The sequence below is a fragment of the Hemiscyllium ocellatum genome, chromosome 5 (genome assembly GCF_020745735.1).
Source record: "Hemiscyllium ocellatum isolate sHemOce1 chromosome 5, sHemOce1.pat.X.cur, whole genome shotgun sequence".
Classification (NCBI taxonomy): Eukaryota; Metazoa; Chordata; class Chondrichthyes; order Orectolobiformes; family Hemiscylliidae; genus Hemiscyllium; species Hemiscyllium ocellatum.
Genome location: NC_083405.1, coordinates 76,591,333 through 76,612,446, shown reverse-complemented (window position 1 = coordinate 76,612,446; position 21,114 = coordinate 76,591,333). Strand labels below are relative to the sequence as shown.

The 21,114-nt window shown below is 37.4% G+C and overlaps 1 protein-coding gene across 4 annotated transcripts in view; it reads left to right on the top strand.

The window, feature by feature from the left end:
* Window positions 1–21,114, top strand: part of LOC132815748 (serine/threonine-protein phosphatase 6 regulatory ankyrin repeat subunit A) — a 196,115-nt gene that overhangs the window by 117,233 nt on the left and 57,768 nt on the right. For all 4 annotated transcript variants that reach the window (XR_009644702.1, XM_060824871.1, XM_060824872.1 and 1 more), the window contains exons 6-10: window positions 1,065–1,152; window positions 2,129–2,271; window positions 4,590–4,802; window positions 17,835–17,913; window positions 19,889–20,003. Coding sequence is in view for 3 of the 4 variants with exons in the window: in XM_060824871.1 (XP_060680854.1) it covers window positions 1,065–1,152; window positions 2,129–2,271; window positions 4,590–4,802; window positions 17,835–17,913; window positions 19,889–20,003 (638 nt within the window). In the remaining variant the exon portion in view is untranslated. The remainder of the gene's footprint in view (window positions 1–1,064; window positions 1,153–2,128; window positions 2,272–4,589; window positions 4,803–17,834; window positions 17,914–19,888; window positions 20,004–21,114) is intronic.

Here is a 21,114-nt window from a genome sequence, read left to right as displayed (position 1 = left end):
GCATTGATGCTATTATTTAATTGAACAGGCTTGTATTTAATGCAATAACTATCTGGTTTGAAGTATGTAATTGTTTGAGTATGACCTTGTAAAGTAAACATTTGAAGTAATAGAATCCTCAAATAATAGTACTGAAACAGTATGTCAAATGTTCAAAACATTGGTAAAATCACTTTTTTAAGGAGAAGTCTCAGCATTGAGTTCTGGTTCAGATAATATTGAAATGCAATTTTAAAAGTGTAAATATTAACAATTCAGGAAATTTTACAAGGCCGCACTCAAAATATTGCATATTATAATTTAGGTGTTATAGAAAAATTGTTTTTTTGCACCAGCCTTTTCTTAAATTCATTCTTAGGATTTGGATGTTGCTGGTTGGGTCAATATTTATTTCCCATCTCTAATTGCCCTTGAGAAGGTGGTGGTCAGCTGCATCTTGAACAGTTGAAATCCTTGTGGTATCAGGATTTCCACAGGACTGTTAAAGAGGAAGTTCCAGGATATTGACCCAGCAACAGTGAAGGAAGATTTTTAACATACGACTTCACACTGTCGTGATGATTCAGTGTTGAAAATACCATATGCTGGCTTCTTTATTATAACTATGTAAGATAAACTCTGAAGGGGGGGGGGGGGGGCACTCCTCTTGTGGCACGGTGGTAGCATCCCTACCTCTGAGACAGGAAACCTGGGTTCAAGTCCTACATGCTTCTGAGGTGTCTCAGCCTGTCTGAGTAGGTAGAATAAAAGTATCCATAAGATGGATTATCATGTCTTCCAGGACACACTGTCTCAGAAGTGAAGGAGCTTAAGTACTGATTTCCTCAGATAACTTTGGAAGTTGCACTTCATGTTTTGGACCCATAGTGCTTGATGTAACACTTTAATTGTTTTCCAAGTTGAAAAATATTGCAGTTCTGTTGAAAGGATCATTTGATTATATATTGAAGCATTCTTAGTTATAGAACAGATGTTTGCAAATTATTTGAATTAAAGTTAACTTGAGAAAGCATTACATACTGTGTAAGAAACAAACTTAAATTCAATAAAAAAATGTTTTCCAGATGGTTAGCTTGCTTCTATCCCGAGGTGCCAACATCAATGCTTTTGATAAGAAAGATCGACGTGCAATTCACTGGGCTGCATACATGGGTATTGTACTGTTTTTCATATTCTGTTGATTAAGTTTTCACAAGTATTATTCTGTTTGCTTTAAAGTCATAGTTTCTTGTAAAAATTGCAGAAGTGCAACAGTTTGGGGGGTGGTATTGGAGGGGTTTGAAATGATGTAGTGAGGCAATCGAAAGAATTATATGTTTCAAGGGTGGGCGCAGCAGGGTTATGAGTAGTTTGCCAGCTGAACTCTAGTAAATTGTGCTCCAAATAAATATAATTGTGTAATTCAAGGTACATGTTGAGTTGCTTTTCCTTTGTATGTCAATAATAAAAATGGTGATTGATCACCATTGTGCTTCCATGTGGCTTTGGGTGTAATATGAGTCATCATTCTATTATAATCCTACTTTCTCTCTCTCCAGCTAATCCAAAGTGATCAGAATTTTTTTAAAAAATTCCCTTCAAATGCTTATCTCAACTAAACAGTACGAAAATAAAAAAAAACTCTAGGTCTCTTGGTGAGATTAAAAGCAAATTCAGCAATGCATATCTGCTTTTAAATCTTTACAAGTGATCATTGCTCAAATGAAGTACATCTTTGAGATAGGGATGTCATTTAAAAACTACATCTCACCCTCAGCTTGGAAGTGGGAACTTTGTCTTTTCCCTCCACAGGAAAACTCAGTAGCCACAACATGGAACAATGTGAACTTACCTTGATTTTGTTTTTAGAATTACCTCAAAGTCTATCATTGTTTCAATAATTAATATTACAATTAACATTGAGAACACCCACAAACAATATTGATACTTCAGGTAAATGTAGACTTTCAGTATATTCTCCAACTGAATTAATATGACTTGAGACTTGTGAAATTCTATTGGAGAATAATTTTAAGGCTCAGTAATCGTTATAGATTTGGTGATGTCAGATGACGATGAGAGTTGTAATATTGATGAAAAGCAGTACGTCAGTGCTTGGATGTCATTCTTACCCTGCTGTTTTGTGTAGGCCACATCGAGGTGATCAAACTGCTGGTAGCACATGGAGCTGAAGTGACATGCAAGGATAAGAAAGCTTATACACCACTTCATGCTGCAGCTTCCAGTGGAATGCTTAGTGTAGTCAAGTACCTGTTAGACCTTGGAGTTGATGTAAGTTAACTTACAGTTTTTCACTTGAATCTTTAAAAATTATCCAGCTCTGTGTTTATTTATCTTTATGTAATGCATTTATAGATAAGAATTTCTATTGCTATTAATATTAACATAATGCTGCACCAAATTTTATTGAAACTTGTGAAGTATGTTCCTCAAATGGTACTAGATTTCTTTTTTAAAAATAGACATTAGCAGTTATCTATGAACATTGTTTATATATTTGTCAGAGGGAATACCATCTCATTGGGATCTTTTCTCAATTGAGTTTTTCACAAGACTGATTTTCTTGCTATCATTTTTTTTAAAAAATGGTAGCTATGACCAAACATTAGGATCTGTGTCTGAACATGAGTCTGTTATTTAGGTTCGTCCTTTTTTTCTCATTTGGTTTTTGTAACCTTTTCGAAATGTTACCTGTTTTGATGGTGAAACTTGAAATTGACAGTTTGTATCATCGACTCTGAGATTTAGTTTAATTTTTAATATGGGAAAGTTTTATATTTGGTTTATTTTGTATTGTGTTTGCATGAAAATATTTTGTTTGTGGTAGGCCCCTCTCGATCAATAAGTTGTATGTGGAAATTGCTTCACGCTTGCTGTTAACTCAGATGCAAAAAGCTATGCAAACCTTCATGTGGTTTAATACATATAGATCAAAATGCTGAAAATCTGACTTTTGCTTTATTATCTCAAGGGAATGTGAGCAACACTAGATAGGCCAGTGTTTATTGTTCATCCATAATTGCCTTGGAGAAGGTGGCTTTGAGCTGCTGTCTTGAAGTGCTAAGGTCCTTCAAGTGTAGGAATCCTTAAAGTGCTGTTGAGAAAGGAATTCCCTGGTTTTGACCCAGTGACAATGAAGGAATGAAGATATAGTTCCGAATCAGGATTGTATATGACTTGAAGCGAAAATAATTGGTCTTCTAATGCATCTGCTGCCCTGGTCCTTCTCGATGGTAGATGTCATGGTTTTGAAATGGATTTGCAGAGGAGGGTTGATGAGTTGCTGCATTGCATTTTCTAAATGGTACACAAAGCTGCTGTGCATTGGTGTTGAAGGGAGTGAATCTTTAAGGTTGTGAATGGGGTGCCAATCAAGTGGGCTGATTGTCTTGAATGGTGTCAGGTTTCTTGAGTATTATTTGAACTGCACCTATCCAGGCAAGTGGAGAATGTTGCATGACAGTCCTGACTTGTGCCTTCTAAATAGGTACCTGTGCGGACCGGTCCTCGGGCAACAGGAGGTAATCTCAAAATTTCTAGCCTCTGACTTACAGCCATAATATGCGTACAACGAGTCCAGTTCAGTTTCTGGTCAGTGATATTCCCCTTCCCATTGGGATATTGATAGTGGGAAATTCAATGATGGTAATCACTTGGAATTTCAAATAGAAACTCTGAAAGTCATCTATTAAAAATATTGACTCTGATTCCTTATCCACAAAATCTGCCTGATTAGCTGAATGTTCCTTCTGTAAAACAGCAATAAAACATATTTGAATTATATTTGCAAATACCTTTGAAAAGAAACTTGGAGTTATATTCAAGGACTGGATGATATGAGTGTGTGCTTTCCTTTACACAGTTTTCCATAGTTTCTTCTTAATGGAGATCTCCACCAATCTAAACTTTTTATTTTAATTGTCATTCTTTAAATAGCTGCATATTTCCCCAGGCCAATTTGAAATGTCCAAGTTTTTTTCCATATTTTTGTATAACTTAACATCGATAACTTGCAGATAATCATTATATCCAATAGAATGGAATTTACAAAATAAATAGTTTGAAATAAAATATAACTGCAACTATTAAATTAGATTAACGTTTCCCTGGAAAGTTAGCAGTTCATTGGACTGCACAATGAATTACTAACACAATTTGCTGATATTTTGCAAATATTTCTGATGATTTCTAAAATTTTATATCTGTTTCTTTAGCACCTTTAGACATGATATTTTACGGGCTTTGCCTCCCTAATCCCGCAGTCTCTGCATCAGACCTTCACTGTACAATGGGATGTTAAATATATTTGATGCACCAACGTTTTAAAAGTAAAGACCTCACCTTAACCTATATCAATCACATGCCTAATGGGTGACGATTTCCAATTGGACACAAAGCACTCAATTTAGGGGACCCAAACTGAGTAAAGTAAACAAAAAGTGTTATAAATGTTGATTGATGCAGAACTACCAGATGTCACTACAGGGAAAACCAGATGCCAGATTAGGGATGGACCACCTGTAATAGCAATGCAAGTATATTGATTGATTGATAGCACAGTGCTTAATTACTGTTATGTACTTCCACAGATTAATGAACCAAATGCATATGGAAATACTCCTCTTCATGTGGCCTGTTACAATGGCCAGGATGTAGTTGTGAATGAACTCATTGACTGTGGAGCAAATGTTAACCAAGTGAATGAGAAAGGCTTTACCCCACTGCACTTCGCTGCTGCTTCAACACATGGTGCACTGTGTTTAGAACTCTTGGTCAGTAATGGGGCAGAAGTGAACATTAAGGTAAGGGGGAAAAATGTGCAATGTCAGTGAATAAGAATAAAATTTACCAACTTTTTAATACTGAGAACTGTTAAATTAAGTGGATCATTTGATAAGGGTAATTTCCGTCCTCCTACATATAGAGGGTACATTTTTCCTTTTAAATCTTATTCTTAAATGAGGATCGGATGTCTGAATTGTAAATATAATTAGCTTTCATGGATCAGTGCAAATATCTGTAAAAGTTAACTAAGTTGTCAAGTCTTTAGTTTTGTTTAAGGTTGTGACTAAAGAGGATCTACTTTTGTAATTCAGTAACATATTTCATATCCTTTAAAATAGGTCATTTGATACATTGTTTAATATATTGTGTTAGGATAAATATTGGCAACAGTTATACTTCAGTTTTAGAATCAGCAATGGATCTGTAAAAAGTCGAAAAGGTCCCCTCAGCCTCCAATTTCTGTAAACGCATAATCTTCATTAACCTTTTCCTTTACAAGATTTTTATGCAGATTATTTCCACTCGACTGCACTCACTTCTCCCAGCAAAGCCTATTTAAATCTGTTAAATATGGGTTCTACCTCATTCACGAGACAGTATTGGTCAAAAGTTATCAATACTGTTTAATATTCTGTTTTCATTTTGGCAGTATTGACAATTTCAATATAGTCCAGGGCTTCCACTCTGTGGCATCATCTGGTTTGCTAATGTTCAGCTGCAATGACAGCTGAGATGTTATATTTTGGTAGGAAGAATAAAGCGGTTAAATATTCCCTGGTACATAAATCCAAATAGAGTAGAGAAATAATGTGATTCAGGGATACATAGAAAAATCACTAAAAACAACTGTGCTTTTTAATAAAATTACAAACTGGGAGACCAAGCACAGCAGAGTAAAAAGTGAGGTCTGCAGATGCTGGAGATCAGAGCTGAAAATGTGTTGCTGGTTAAAGCGCAGCAGGTCAACCAACCAACCACCTCGTGGCTCAACACTTTAACTCTCCCTCCCACTCCACCAAGGACATGCAGGTCCTTGGACTCGTCCATCGCCAGAACATAACAACACGACGGTTGGAGGAAGAGTGCCTCATCTTCCGCCTGGGAACCCTCTAACCAAAAGGGATGAACTCAGATTTCTCCAGCTTCCTCATTTCCCCTCCCCCCACCTTGTCTCAGTCGATTCCCTCAAACTCAGCACCGCCCTCCTAACCTGCAATTTTCTCCTGACCTTTCTGCCTCCACCCCACTCCGGCCTATCACCCTCACCTTGACCTCCTTTCACCTATCACATCTCCATCGCCCCTCCCCCAAGTCCCTCCTCCCTACCTTTTATCTTAGCCTGCTGGACACACTTTCCTCATTCCTGATGAAGGGCTTGTGCCCGAAACGTCGAATTTCCTGTTCCTTGGAATCTGCCTGACTTGCTGTGCTTTAACCAGCAATACATTTTCAGACCAAGCACAGCAGTTCATTTAGAGTCATAGCACAGAAAATGGCCCTTCAGCCCATTGAGTCTGCACCCCAGTCAATATCAAGCACCTAAATGTTTTAATCCATCATCTCACACTTGGCCATAGCCTTGCATGTCTTGGCATCGCAAGTGCACATCTAAATACTAATGTTATAAAGGTTTCTGCCCGTACCACCCTTACAGTCAGTAAGTTCCATGTTCCCACCATCTGAGAGAATAAGCTTTTCCTCATATATCTCCTCTAAGCTTCCTGCCCCTTACTGTAAATCTGTGCCCACGGTCAATTGATGCCTTGGCATCAAAAGGTTAAGTTCTTTTTTGTCTATCCTATTAGAAATAGGAATAGCAGTAGATTATTCAGCATTTTGAGCCTGCTCTGCCATTCAGTAGAATCATGGCTGATCTCTGCCTCTCAGGATTTAGATGTGTAAAATTATATCTCCCCTTAGTCTCCTCTGTTCCAACAAAACAAACCCAGTCTCTCTAATCTCTGTTCATAAGGAAAGCTCTCCAGCACAGGTAATTTCCTGATAAATCTCCTCTGCACCCCTCTAGTGCAGTCGCATCCATCCTATGTTGAGGATTCCAGAACTGTGCACAGTATTCTAACTTTCTGTTTTATGGTTCCAACATAACATCTCTGCTCTTAAACTCTATTCCTCAGCTAATAAAAGCAGTTATCCCAAAAGCCGCCTTTATCCACTTTATCTGTCTGCTCCCCAACATGACTGGTGCACGTGCACACCACGGTCCCTCTGTTCCTCACTGCTTTTCCGGGTCCTTCCATTTATTATATCTTTCCTTAACCTTGTTTATCCTGCTCCAGTGCACCACCTCACATTTATTTCTGGAGAGATGGAATTGAAAAGTAGATACAGTATATTGTTGAATTTGATTCTAATACTGTATAGACCATATCTGGGGAGTACTGGATACAGGTCAGAAGCCAAGAACCATGCAGCAAGTAACATGCCTCCTGATTCCACAAAGCTGATCCATCATCTACAATGGACAAGCCAGGAGTATAATGGAATACTCACCGCTTGTCTGGATAAATGAACCTCTAACAACAGTCAAGAAACTTGACACCATCCAGGACAAAGCAAGCTGCTTGATTGGCACCACATCTACAAACATTCAGTCACTCCACCACTGACATTCAGTTGCAGCGGTGATTACTATCTACAAGATGCAGTGCAAAAATTCACTAAGACTCTTTGACAGCACCTTCTAAATCCATGACCACTACCACCTAGAAGGAAAAGGGCTACAGATACATGGGAACATCACCACCTGCAAGTTCTGTTTAAAGCCATTCACCATCCTGATGTCAAAATATATCTCTGTTCCTTCAGTGACACTATGTCAAAATCCTGGGACTCCTTCCCTATTGAGGGTCCACCAAATGGGCTACAACAATTCAAAAAGGCAGCTTACCATTAAATTCTTAAATAGCAAAGATTCAATCAAGAGGAACCAGGATAAACTGATGAGAAAGTAAAAGAGCAGAGTTAAATGAAGACAATGCTGGAATGTGAGTGTGGTGCACAAATGTTACCATAGACCATTGATGTGAATGGCCTGTTTCTGTGCAGCAAAATCTGTGGAGTCAACAGGCCACCAAAATGTGTTCCTATTCAATATTTACGCATTGACTGTCGCCATGTTGCGAGGCTCCACCCTTGTATTTCTCCTAATCCTCAATTTTGAGCTTCCTATCAACAGTGCTTGCTGTTAATATGGAACCAACTTCCACCCAGCTTAACCATTGCATTGCAATCATCAGCTCCTTGACTAATGTTATTATGCTTGTTTGCTACTGCTGTGAATCATATAGAACTTTATTAAACAGGAAGTATCTTTGCTTCTTGATTCCTTCCCTTCCTCAAACTGAAATTATCCGTGCTTAGCTGCACATTCTCTTTTTATTTTGAGCTGATCTTCAAAGCTCAGGTGCAGTCCGTCCTCTGATATCCAGTTCCAATTTGAACTGTATGAAATCATGGTTTCAAAGCTTGTACCTTTCAAGACAAGCTCTAATTATGAAGTAAAACTGACTCCCAGTTGCTAAGGAAACTAAGATGGAAACTGAAATTGCAAATAAAACTTCTGGTTGAAATCATAGAAAAGCTCTCAGAGCTCAGTAGTTAATTAATCCAGTGGTGCAAATCAAGAGGACAAAGGCCAAGTGCAGAAGCAAAGGGTAAGCAAAGATATAGTTGCTGTAAGTGTTTCTGTTACTTGAAGATAGGATTGTATTGAAGATACCATCCAGACTGTTGTAAACCGAGTTGGTGAAGCTCTGCAGACATGTCCCGTTTTTGGCGAAGTCTGTGCCTGGGCAGTCCAACTTGGTTATGTGCTTAAGGATCATGTTAAATCACTGAAGAAGAATTGAAAACATTTGCGAGGAAGACAGAGTTTTGAAGAATGTTGTGACTGGGTTTGATGGCTGAATGGACTATAAGCCGATTAGATTAGATTACTCAGTGTGGAAACAGGCCCTTCGGCCCAACAAGTCCACAGCGACCCGCCGAAGCGCAACCCACCCATACCCCTACATTTACCCCCTACCTAACACTACGGGTAATTTAGCATGGCCAATTTACCTGACCCGCACATTTTTGGACTGTGGGAGGAAACCGGAGCACCCGAAGGAAACCCACGCAGACACGGGGAGAGCGTGCAAACTCCACACAGTCAGTCACCTAAGGCAGGAATTGAACCTGGGTCTCTGGTGCTGTGAGGCAGCAGTGCTAACCACTGTGCCACCGTGCCGACATGAGATCCATCTTAGTTCTGTTTGGCATTTAATTTATAATTTATAGTTTACGATCATCCATATTCTGCCTGATAATTCACGCTGATTCTACTGTATAGAATATAGTTACGTAAAATTGAATATAGCAAGGCCTAGGAGAATCAGGCACACAAGGTGCAAAACACTGGGGCCTGTCCCAGAAGTGGGGAAGGTCGGCTCAAGCTCATTTCAAAGATAATAATTTTTGCTTTTACTAAACAAAACAGAAATGGTCTTAGTCTTGGAGAGAAAATTTACTCCATATACTTCTGAACAAATCCCAGAGCTGTTTTGAACAAACATGAGCCCTGTGTCCAGTGCAGTTAGGTTTAGATTGTTACTCAAATACTGCTTTTTCATGAATCAACAGGCTCTGGGCATAGGCTATTTATGACTTCACAGGAAACAGATGGGACACTACTGTCTGCACAGATGTGCACCAATTGGTCGAGCTCCATCATAAGGCCCTGACCCTGTTAGAGCAGATGCAAATGCACACAGATGGGTCTGGACTAACTCCAGTGATAATGATAAAGCTGTAGAGAGCACACTTCAATGTGATCATGTGGCACTTGGGTTTGAGCAGTGCTAGAGTGTTCTATGTCATTGAAAGGAGCAATGGAACAGGTGAGAAAGCAAGATCAGGAGAAAGGGCAATAGCACCTTGCTATTTGTGAAAGTGGGACAGTGTGGGTAACATCCACAATTGATTTTTCTTCTGGGATGGCATTTGTTGGTGGGTTACGGGTGCAGGAATAAGGGTGCTAGGAAGAGGAGAAGAACTGGAGCCTGTGATCTCTCTCCCAACCCTGCTATTTAGTTTTTACCTTGTTTGACTCTTGTGTAGTAGGATTCCTTCATCCTTTTAGTACATAATTGGGAGTTTGGATTTCTTTTTGACAAAACAAAAGGTCGAGCATAACAACCTACAGAGCCTCCATTAGAGTACAGCTCCACCAGAACCAAGACTCTGCTTCACCTCCAAGCTTGATTTCTCCAGTGCCGTATGCAATGCTTTTCACTTAAACTGTAACTCATCCAGTACTTGACTGCCTCTATCTTAGTTTAGATCAGAGTGGTGCTGGAGAAGCACAGCAAGTCAGGCAGCATTCCAGGAGCAAGAAAATTGTGGTTTCGAACAAAAGCCCTTCATCAGGAATCCTCCATCTTATCCTATTTTGTATGGTTTTCCTAAAAGCATAATAGTGCATATATTTAAAATTGTAAATTTGATAATTCTGTGAAGGATGTCAGTATTGAGCCAGGAAGTATTTGTTGAATGTAGCATAGAATTGATGTTCCTTTGCTTTGCTGCAACAATATCTCAATTCCAACTTTTGATGCGTGCTGGAATTTTACCAGGCTGAATTTTCTGTTTCCTCTAGTAGCCGATAGTGTCAACTTGTGTTGAGGGTTTTTCATTTTGTTTTATGAAATCCTTGGTTGAAACCAGATTGAAAATATTTAAACATAATGTGAGGACAGAGATGAGACTTGAATGTGTGGCCTGAAACTGAATCAAAACTTTAGTCCTAAAAATGGAAACAGTGAGATAAAACACCAGTTCTTGTATCTTATGTTTGCTTAAATTTAAAAGCAAAATTAATTCATTTTGTTTGAAAATTAAATCGATGTCATTAAAAAGAACAATAAAACTTTCATTATGTAACCTCTTTCATTTCTTCAGGGTGTGTGAAGCACTTTGCATCAAATCGGTTTATTTCTCAAATAATGTTACTTTACTGTTGGGCAAACACGGGAGCTAAGATTGACCAACAAAAACAGCGGTCAATATCAACAACAGCAAGATGACAAATGACTGAATAATCTATTTTTAATAAAGCTAGTTGAGGAAATGCCAGCACTCCAGAAGATCTCCCTGTTCTTTAAATAGCCCATAGGGTCTTTTACATTCATCAAAATGCAGTGTCTTTGACAATGCAACAATTTTGAATGAGTTTCCAACACAAATTATGTCATCAAATCTCATAGGAATGAATGGATAAATGAAATGTAAAATTACCAGCATTGATCTAAAGCTGGCATCTGATTTAATATTAAAATCTTATGTCTAGCATGCATCTATTATATGTCTGGTAGCTGATTGGTTCTTCATATCCGTTAGTGGTTAAGTCTGCTCTTCCTAACAGCTGCTATGTTGTAATCAAGTCTCTTTGTATAGTTGCCGATTCTGGTTTATTTTGTTTCCCAACACTTTTATCAGCCTCAGTCTTCACTTCCATCTTCAACTTTTAAAATCCAAACTCATCTTAACAACTGCAACTTTATTTATCTTGAGTTCTCTTACTCTTATCAATCTTGGCAATGGTTTTCCCTTAAGGTTTAGACTTTTCTCAATTGTATAAAAAGTGAAACTCTCTGCCCTGAGATTAACTAATACAGCATTGGTTTAAATTAATTTCTTACCTGCTTTGTATATTGTGCTATTCCAGTTATGAGTTTTATAAGATTACTGTTTTTTGAGACACAACTCTATTTTAGGATAAAATGGGCCTGTTTCATCATGTGCTGAAAATGTGTTGCTGGTTAAAGCACAGCAAGTTAGGCAGCATCCAAGGAACAGGAAATTCGACGTTTCGGGCCAGAGCCCTTCATCAGGAATGGGACCTATTTTGACGTATGCCTGAAACAATCAGTTTATTGTTAGAAATTAAAGTGTGTCCCCATTGTTGAATGGTATTGTAGATATCTAAATTGTGGTGTGTGTGTGTTTCTTTTGTTTTAGGATTAAAAGTTTTAAGTAGAAAATACATTAAACATAACTGAAGCACTTTGAAGTCTATTGTACTGAAAAGGTTGGAGTTATGTTGATTTAAGAGGTTAATAGTTGGCAAGGTAAAGTAATTAAAATACTGGGTTTTAATGAGTGCCAGAACACCTAAAACAAATGACAATTCAGATGGTAACCATGTTTACCTAATATAACCTGAATAGAAGAAAGTTATAAATAAGCAGGTGTATAGTGTTTGAGAAGTTTGTAGTACTAGCGGTCCGAAGGGAGCCATAACTAATGTAGCTTAAAATCACCACCTAAGGTCATTTTAAGGAGTATGGAGCAGTCTATGTTGTCATGGTGATGAGTAGAATTTAAGAAGATGCTCTGGATTCAGTTTATCTGAGAATTCTTTTGCAAAAGAGGAGTCAGTTCTAGTTTGGAACCAGCCAGTGCTGAAGCAGAAGAGGTCCTGCTGCTAAGTTAAGGCTTGAGGAATATCTGTGGGTGTGGTGGTTGCATGCTGTGGAAAAAGGTTAGGACTGAAAGGAAGACCTGGGAATCATGGACGGTTCGTTGCTGCTGAGAGTGAGCTGAAGGAAGTTATTAAGCAGTATTTTCAATTTAGTATTGTTGGTTTTTTTTCCAAGCTGTGGGAGCTTGTAGCTTTATTTTCTTTGTAAGTACTTGGGATCTTGAACTGTGACTACTTTAAAAAAAGGAAAGATTACTGGACCTTAATCAAATCAAAACATAAACTTGCCAACCTTGTTTACACAAGAGAGAGAATGGCAGAAATCTGTGTTCTAACAGTGAATAGACTAACAGTTTCCAAAATTCCAGAAGAATATTGAGGATATTAGGTCGTAAGCAGAAGTATTTGAAATTGTCTATTTATTTCCAATGTAAGAAAGAATTGAGGTTTCGAGGATAACTAATCATTATTCCACCTGGATATAAAGCTTTTTATAGTTCATTTTACCCTGGTGATGAACTTTTGAGATGCAAAAGTACAGAGGAAGCCATTGTGATATCAGATGACAACCTTTGGTCTATGTGGGTTGCAGTACTAGTCAACTGTGACTCAGAAGTAGGAGTCTGCTTTTGCAGCACTATATGGATGGAGTCCTGTGCTGTCACAGATATTAGCTTGAGACTTCAAACCAAGGTCCTCTTTATACTCTGTGGCTAACAAATAAAGCTCCAACAACACCACTGCAACGACTGGTAAGGTAGTTAGCATCTGTGCTTTGGCCTATTTTTATCTCTCAGTCAATATCACACAAAAGCAGATTATCTAATGATTAGCACTTCTCAATTGAGAGTTTTCTTTGTGCAAAGTAGTTGCAGCATATAGTGTTCTAGTTTCTAATCAGTAATTTCCTGATTTTTAAGGGGTTCAAATCATCCCCAGATCCTGGTTCTAGACATTGGACCTATTTAGGGAATGTGAAATGAAGAAGATAGTAGACAGGTATTTCAGGACAAAAAAATCTCTGCATTTATTTACAGTATAAAAGGTATGTATAACATAAGAAATATAGGTAAATGCAATAAGCAAGGAAATTGACACAAACAACTATACACAGGGCAGCAATGCTATTAAATACATGTATTAGCTAGATTAAACACTACTATGCCCCATACAACAGTTTTAATTACAGAATCTTTAGTCAGGCTTCCTAACCTTGGGGTCCCAATACACTGTCACCACCTCCTGCTAATGAGATCAGAACTTTAGGGTCTTGAGAGTTTCAATGCACCACTTAGGAAATGACAGTTTTAAAGTCCGCCCGGTTACTGAGGTTCTTACCCTCAGTTTTCTTGATTTGGAACAGGCCTGTGCCTGGTAGCTGTTGTTGTTCGGGAAGCTCTGGTTCACCTCTCCCCCAAAAATGTCTTTTGTTCCGATGAGGACTTTGGTTCAGGTTCCCTGCTCTTGGTTCTCGGTTTGGCCTTTGTGGTTCTTCGTTCCGAAGCTGCTTATCAGGGCTGGAAACCCGTGTGGGAAGCTGTTTGTGTGGAAGGTTGGTGTTGAAAAAGACTCTCCGCTTGGGTGAGATCAGGGCTGGCAGTTATATAAACAGTGTGTCCCATTATCTCCCATCAAATCTGTGGTGTCAATTGTGTTTCTGGTGTTTCTTCTGAAGTCCATTGGTTTCCTGATCCTTAAGTGTATGTATGAATGGATTTTGATTGAAGTGAATGCCTGGTGTCTCTGAATGGATTTCGACTGAAGCAGTGTTTCTGTATGTCCCATAGTGTCTGTGCTAGGTAGCCCTCAGTGTAAACGTTAGTTTCAGTTATTGCAGCCTTACAAGGTGTAAATTGGAATTCCAGGTTGAACAATGGTTCCAGACAGCCATCTCAGTTCTGAGGGTTGTTTATGTATTCTTCACAGAACTCATTCCAGTTTTCATTTACCTCTTAAATGTTTTGGAAAGTCAGAGCTTTTGTTCAGTATTTAAGATATTGGAAAAAATTCAGAGTCTAATCCAGTATTTTAGATGTTGGGGATTTTTACTCGATCCTACAAGCATTTCTGATATTTAACAGGTATTTCACTTGTAAAGTTCATCTTTGGCTATAGACTGTTTTATGATTTGGTAACTCTGAAAGGTGATATGTGGATGTAAGCCTTTATTCTTTATCCGGGTTATGTTTGTCTACTAAACCCTTAAACGGCCTTTTTCATCATTGCTCAGAGCAAACATTTTTGTTTAGAATTTTCCTTGGATCTAATTTTAATTAATTTAAATGTAAACTCTAGACCACCAATGTAATGGGTAGCTGTATGACAAAGTTGATGCCCAAAGTATAGTCAAACCACCTGTCATGATGCATGGCATTTTCTAAAAAATGTGGGAAGGAGTTGGTGTTTTCACTGTCTGACTGCTGACAAATTTAGACATTTATTTGTGTAAGTAAAATGTTAGAGGAAAAGTTCGATTTAAATTAGAATTGTAGGATTTAGTGAATAAAAAGGAACTGCTTGGTGCATAAAACATATCAGATTTCTGAAAGAGCCATCCATTTTGTTCCATTATCCATCAATTTTGTACATTAATCATTTTTGATTTGTTCACTCAGTGCTAATATTAGTTCTGCTCCCACTACTTCTCTAAGTCGGGAATTTATGTTCTCATAACCCTCAAAGAACTTTATCTAACCTCTTGATTTTTTTTAGTTGTGATTTATTGCTATTTGACAGTTTTTTTTCCAGTTTACCTCATCAAAGTCCATTAAAAAAAATCTTTGAACCCTTAGCGAATTTACTTCTAAGAAATATAACTCAGTTTCTCTAAAACTGCTTATTCCTAGTAGCTTTTAAATAAATCTTTACTGCATCCATGCCACCGTTTTGAAATAATTTCTAATGTAGGATCCAAAGACTGAACATAGTCATCCATAATTTTTCAGGGATTCCCAATCTCTCTGAGTAGCTTTAGCAGACACTTAGCTAATAGCCTGGAGAAGCACCAATAAATATTTTTCTGGGGCTCATTCAGAATTCAAAATTGAGGAATCCCTGTAGAAATTCTATTTATGTAATAACTTATTATTTATATATCGGTAATATTCCATTTGTATACTATATCATTTTTAAGAAAACAATGGTCTGGTATTGTAACACTTTCACAACTCTGTCTTTCCATTCACAAAGATTTTATGTAACTGTGGTTTTCATTTTGTTATTGATGGGGTATGGGCTTTACTGGTCAGGTTGAATTTCTTGCCCATTCCTATTTGTCCTTGAGAAGGTGGTGGTGAACTGTTTTTTGAACTGCTGCTTCCAACACTGGGGACAGTCCACAGTGCTCCCCAGTGACTAGTACTGAGGGGAAGTTCTCAGATTTTGATCCAATGACACTGAAGAAATGACAGTATATTTCCAAGTTAGATGGGGAAATTGCACATGGTGGTGTTCCCATGTATCTGATACCCTTATCCTTTGCAAATGTAGTAGTGGATTTGGGTCTGTGTATGGAGTCTTGATGAATCTTTGCAGGCCATCTACTGTTAAATGTTAGTGATGGAGCGAGTTTTCCATCTAATTCCTAGTTTCTGCCTTACAGATTGTGAACAAGCTTTGGGAGTAGAGGTGAATTACTTATTGCAAGTTTCCTAGACCCTGACCTGCTCTTGTGGCCACTATATTTATATGGCTAGTCCATGTCAGTTTCTGCTCAGTAGTAACCCCCAGAATGTGTGGTAGAGACATCCAAAATTTCCGTTAATGTTTTATTATTTAGTGTATAATTGTTGACTGTCAAAGTTTATTGCTCTGTTTCTTGCTATTCTTTCATAATGTGTCAAAGCTTTTTCTAACATAATGAGTGATCTGTATTGCAGTATCTGAAAGAGAGGAGGGGCTGTAATTTTAATAGTAAAACAATGTAACCTCTCAACCCAGAATGCTCGATGAGTCATTTCTCAATTATAATACATTTGTGGTTTGAATGCCTTACCACAGGTATGTGAAACAGAAAACACCAAAGATATAAATATTTAAATCAAACATTAAAAGGCGATGACGTAATATAAAGCAGTAATAACAGCTGTTTTACTTACTCAACTACCATATCTTCTATGTTTCTGCACCCTTCATAAAACGCTGATGACCCAACTGCTTGGGTCATTGTTGTTTTAACAAAGCAATTTCTGACAACTGATGTTTCTGACCAGTAAATTTTCGACTGAAAATATTGCCATGCTTTTAAAAGAGAATGAAATAGACTTGAAGGGAAAACTTTATGGGATCATAGAGAACAAAATAGCATAAATTGGATAGGTCTACCAAAGAGCCAGTAGATGCCTAATGCATATACCTTGCGGTATCTAGAACCTATCTGCTGCTTCTGTTAGACTGTAATACCTTTCCCTATTTCTGTATAGAATGTTACCTTAGAAATCATCAAGACACCTTGACCAGTTTTCATATCCTGAGATGATTAGGCTGATCCTCTACGCTATTTCTGTCTGACATTCGTCATATCATTTCATAATGCCATAATTATTCTAATGAACTGTATCACTTCATATAATCTCTGCCTTGTTTACTAGACCTGAAGGCTTGATTGATTTTAATTCTGATACTAACCCCAAGACTGTGTGGATTTGAAAGCTTTACATTGGACAATTTAAGACCATAAACCAATGAAACATACGAATCCAGGAATTCAGTAAATGGATTCCGCCCCCCCCCCAATTGAATTTTCCTTTACAGCAACTTGATTTTATTATGTTTTATGGATATAGCCATTTCTGGGGTTTTTTTGAGGCAGATTTAAACTTAATTGTTTGACATAAAGTAGATTTAATTCTGTCAATGACACCTCTTACTTTCAGAAGTAGTTAATATATGAAGAATATATGATGAATGTAAGAATTAATGTGGAGGTTCAATGTCATGGTTTTGTCTGGTATTGGCATTTAAAGTTCTGTTTATTAATTCGTCCTGAGACCAATGTGTGCGCAGTTTGTCAGTTCTTTAAGTGCATTGTTCACATCCAGTAAATATCCTCCAAGTTGTTTTTATTGGTGAAATCTAAGCAGTCTATTTTCGTGTAAAGGCAGTGGAGCTTTTTGCAGTGGATGAAGTGAGACAAATAAAACTAACAGGAATATGCATCTGTTCATAGTAAAATGCAGCATGACCTCAAAATATAGGTCCCAATGGTGTGTAGTGGAACCTAGAAACATCTCATGTGGAATACCTGACCTACTTAAGAATCTCTCTTGTGGATGGGTAATTCACTGCGCATTGAGCTTTCTTCATCGCTGAATACCATCCTTTTTAGTTGAATGGTTACATTACATGGATTACCCTCTAGATAACACAGTTAAAGAAAGAAAACTGACATTTGATTCTGTACAATATAAAGAATGAATAAGCTGTCAGTTTCAATTTTCTGGTCATTATCAATGCTAAATGATATTTAAATAATTTGTGATAATGGAAAAATAGAGTGTACAGGCTATTATGTATGTTGATATGTATTGCTGGCCCAGTGATAATGCATTTTCATTTAATTCTGATGTAGAGTAAAGACGGGAAGACTCCATTGCACATGACTGCAATTCATGGCAGATTCTCAAGGTCACAGACCATCATTCAGAATGGTAACTGACCCATTCATTAAATCAGTTATTATGCATTTCAAGACTTTTGTTGTCTATATAATCTTCCTCTGCATTTTAAATTATTCTTTTTGTATATTTAATTTTAATCTGGTATAGAGGTGATGAACAAATTCGTTCCTTGTAAAATTGAGACCAGCAAGGCAGAAGAACTAGATTAAATATAGTGCTTGAGTCAGTGGCAAAGCTTTCAGTCAATTAATGCAGAGGGGTTGAGCAAATCGATTTGCTGCAGTCAATATTTTTTTAAAAATACAAATATATAAAATTCTAAGAAAAACATTGAATATCTGGTTAATCTATGCTAACCATGTGATAGCAATCAGAATAGTAGGCTCATTACTGTATTACAGGTCAAAGCACAGTAAATGTCTAACCTTTTAAAAGGCATGATATAATGATGCAAGATTTTTAGTGATATAAAATATTATGTTACTACTACCAATGGTGAACAAGTCCAGTTTTACTATATATGCAATCACCTCTGAATTGTTTCACAAGTGTTGTTACTGGAATGATACCTTGCCCAGCTTTAGTGACTACTGCTGCTGCCAAAACCACGCATAGCTCAAGAAAGGGAAATAATTTGCCCTATCCAACGTGTATAAGGATCCTCTGATTGCTTTTTATAGGTGACATTTCCACACACAAGCTTGTGTTTCCTGATCACTTAACTATAAGTTATAGCACAAGGATATCTGCAAAGTCACATTCCCTCGATGAATAATAAAGAACTTTATTGATGACGTGCAATAGAAATGATAACTAGGTTTCTCTGAAAAACAGACCAATAGACAATGATATGTTTTCTTTAATTTACTGCTATCACCAATCTAATCTCCTTAGCAAAATTAAAAGCAAAAGCTAATTTCTCAAAACAAGCCATAGGAGTGCTTTAAAACTATTTCAAAGCACATATATAATACTTGTCGTACAGAATGTGAGTCCAAAGGAAAGCATATTTTTGAAGTTAGATAATACATGTTTCCATTGCCTTACATTTATTAGTTGCCAAAAATAATCTTGAAGCAAGGCAACAGTTGTATCCTTACAATTTTGAGATCTGATTGGAAATAAAAGAACATGAAAACCATAGCTACCTTCAATGAATTGGAGCAATGGATATGAAGTCATGGGATAAAATTAGAATAGGTAATTCTACTTACCTACAAAAACAAAAGTTGCTGGAAAAGCTCGACAGGTCTGGCAGCATCTGTGAAGACAAATCAGAGTTAACATTTCAAGTCTGGTGACCCTTCCTCAGAACTGATGGTAGCTATTTGGCAAGTAAGGTACTGTAGAACAAGGAAGTGGAGGTATTGGGATTTACAGAGGGAGACCAAAATGAAGTGACATAAATGGTCAGTGAAGCTGGGAGGCATGAATGGTGAGGTACGTGGCGATAGTCAAAGAACTAAACAATGCACAAAGCCAAAGGATGTAAAGCATGACAAGATTTAGAAAGAGAAGCTGTCAGGGATTGAAAGGCAAGGATAATGATTTTAAATTTAATGCATTAGTTTAAATATAGTTCATAGGTGATAAGGTAAGTAGTAAGCAAAACTTACCATAGGTAGGAGAGGTTTTTTTTGGGAAAGTTTAGTTTGAGGCTGAGCAATGAATCACTAGTAAGGAGAGATTAAAATAAATCAGGTTTGAAATGATGAAAGGTTGAGTACTGGTTTCAACGGAGTCGAGGCAGTGGGAACACAGGTAAAAGTGTAGATGAGCAGTACAATGCAAATGAAGATAGGCTGGTTTGTTGGTATGAATCATGAGATTTGGTTTTGCTAATGGTAAACAGTGCCAAGATTGAGTATAATTTGCTAAGTTGGAAGAATTGATGAGGAAGGAATTGTGGCCATTTTCTGGATGAAGAAACATCCTACAACTAAATAAAACAACCAGTCTCATGTTTATTTATATTTATGGTCATGAATTATTTTTTCTTCTGTAGGTGCAGAAATAGATTGTGAAGATAAGAATGGTAATACTCCATTACATATAGCTGCGCGATATGGACATGAACTTCTTATAAACACTCTAATCACCAGTGGAGCAGACACTGCAAAGTGAGTAACAGTAATTGACTTTTCTGCTAGATAGTATCCGCCCAAATGCCTTTGTATGTGAGCTTAATAGAGTCGGTAGGTAGTTCAACTGTAGAAGTGTCAGAGCTGAACCCAAGTTTGTCTTCATTTGAAATTTCTGTGTGGTTCAATCAGGTATACCTGGACAGTGATTAAGGTCTCTCACTTTGCCACCAGGTGAGGTATTTTGTACCTTTGCCACTGTCGTGGTTACAATTAAATAGTTCAGCACAGATTCAGTGTCTGAAGTTGACTGTCGTGTGGTTAAAGTTGCCAAGGAGAGTACTAAGATCTGGGTTTTGACCTGATTTTAAATGACTAATTAGCATGGTGGAGGTATCACTCACTATTGTGGACACATGAGTAATCCTTTATGCAATTCTTACAGAAATTCAATTTAATAAATCTTGTGCCATAACATAAGATTCTAAATCCAAGAATGATTCTGTTAAGCTTACTGTGTTAATATTCTTAATAAAGTTGTGTCTAAAATTATAGACATTTCTTTTGAACATCCCTCACAGGTTACAATGTAGTAGAATCCGTAGGAAGATGGATTATGTATGGTTGACAGAATGGCTGAGTTTGGTGGGAACTGTTTATTTTTCCTGTCCCGTGATTTCTCATTCTAATGTTGGGTATACAATATTGAAAGAATTTCATTTTAATTTTTAAATTTAAATACTTAACATTTGTAGATTTAGTCTTGACTAGATTACATGCAATAATTCCACTGCTTTTCTAAGTTTTCATTAAGTGTGATTTCCAACAGAACTATCGTTCAGCCTGTTTCTAAAATGGAAACTCCAGATAAAATAAGAGGAAAAGAATCAAAAGGAAAAGGCAGTTTCATGGGAGAATCAGTAAAGATAACAGAATTAGTAAAGATCTAGGACAAAGGAGCCAACTTGATTGGCACTACATCCACAAGCATCTTCTCCTTCCACCACTGACTCTCAGCAGCAGCAGTGTTGAATTATCTACAAGATGCACTGCAGAAATCCACTAAAGATCCTTAGACAGCACCTTCCAAACGCACAACCACTTCCATCTAGAAGGTAAAAGGCAGCAGGTACATGGGGACACCACCACC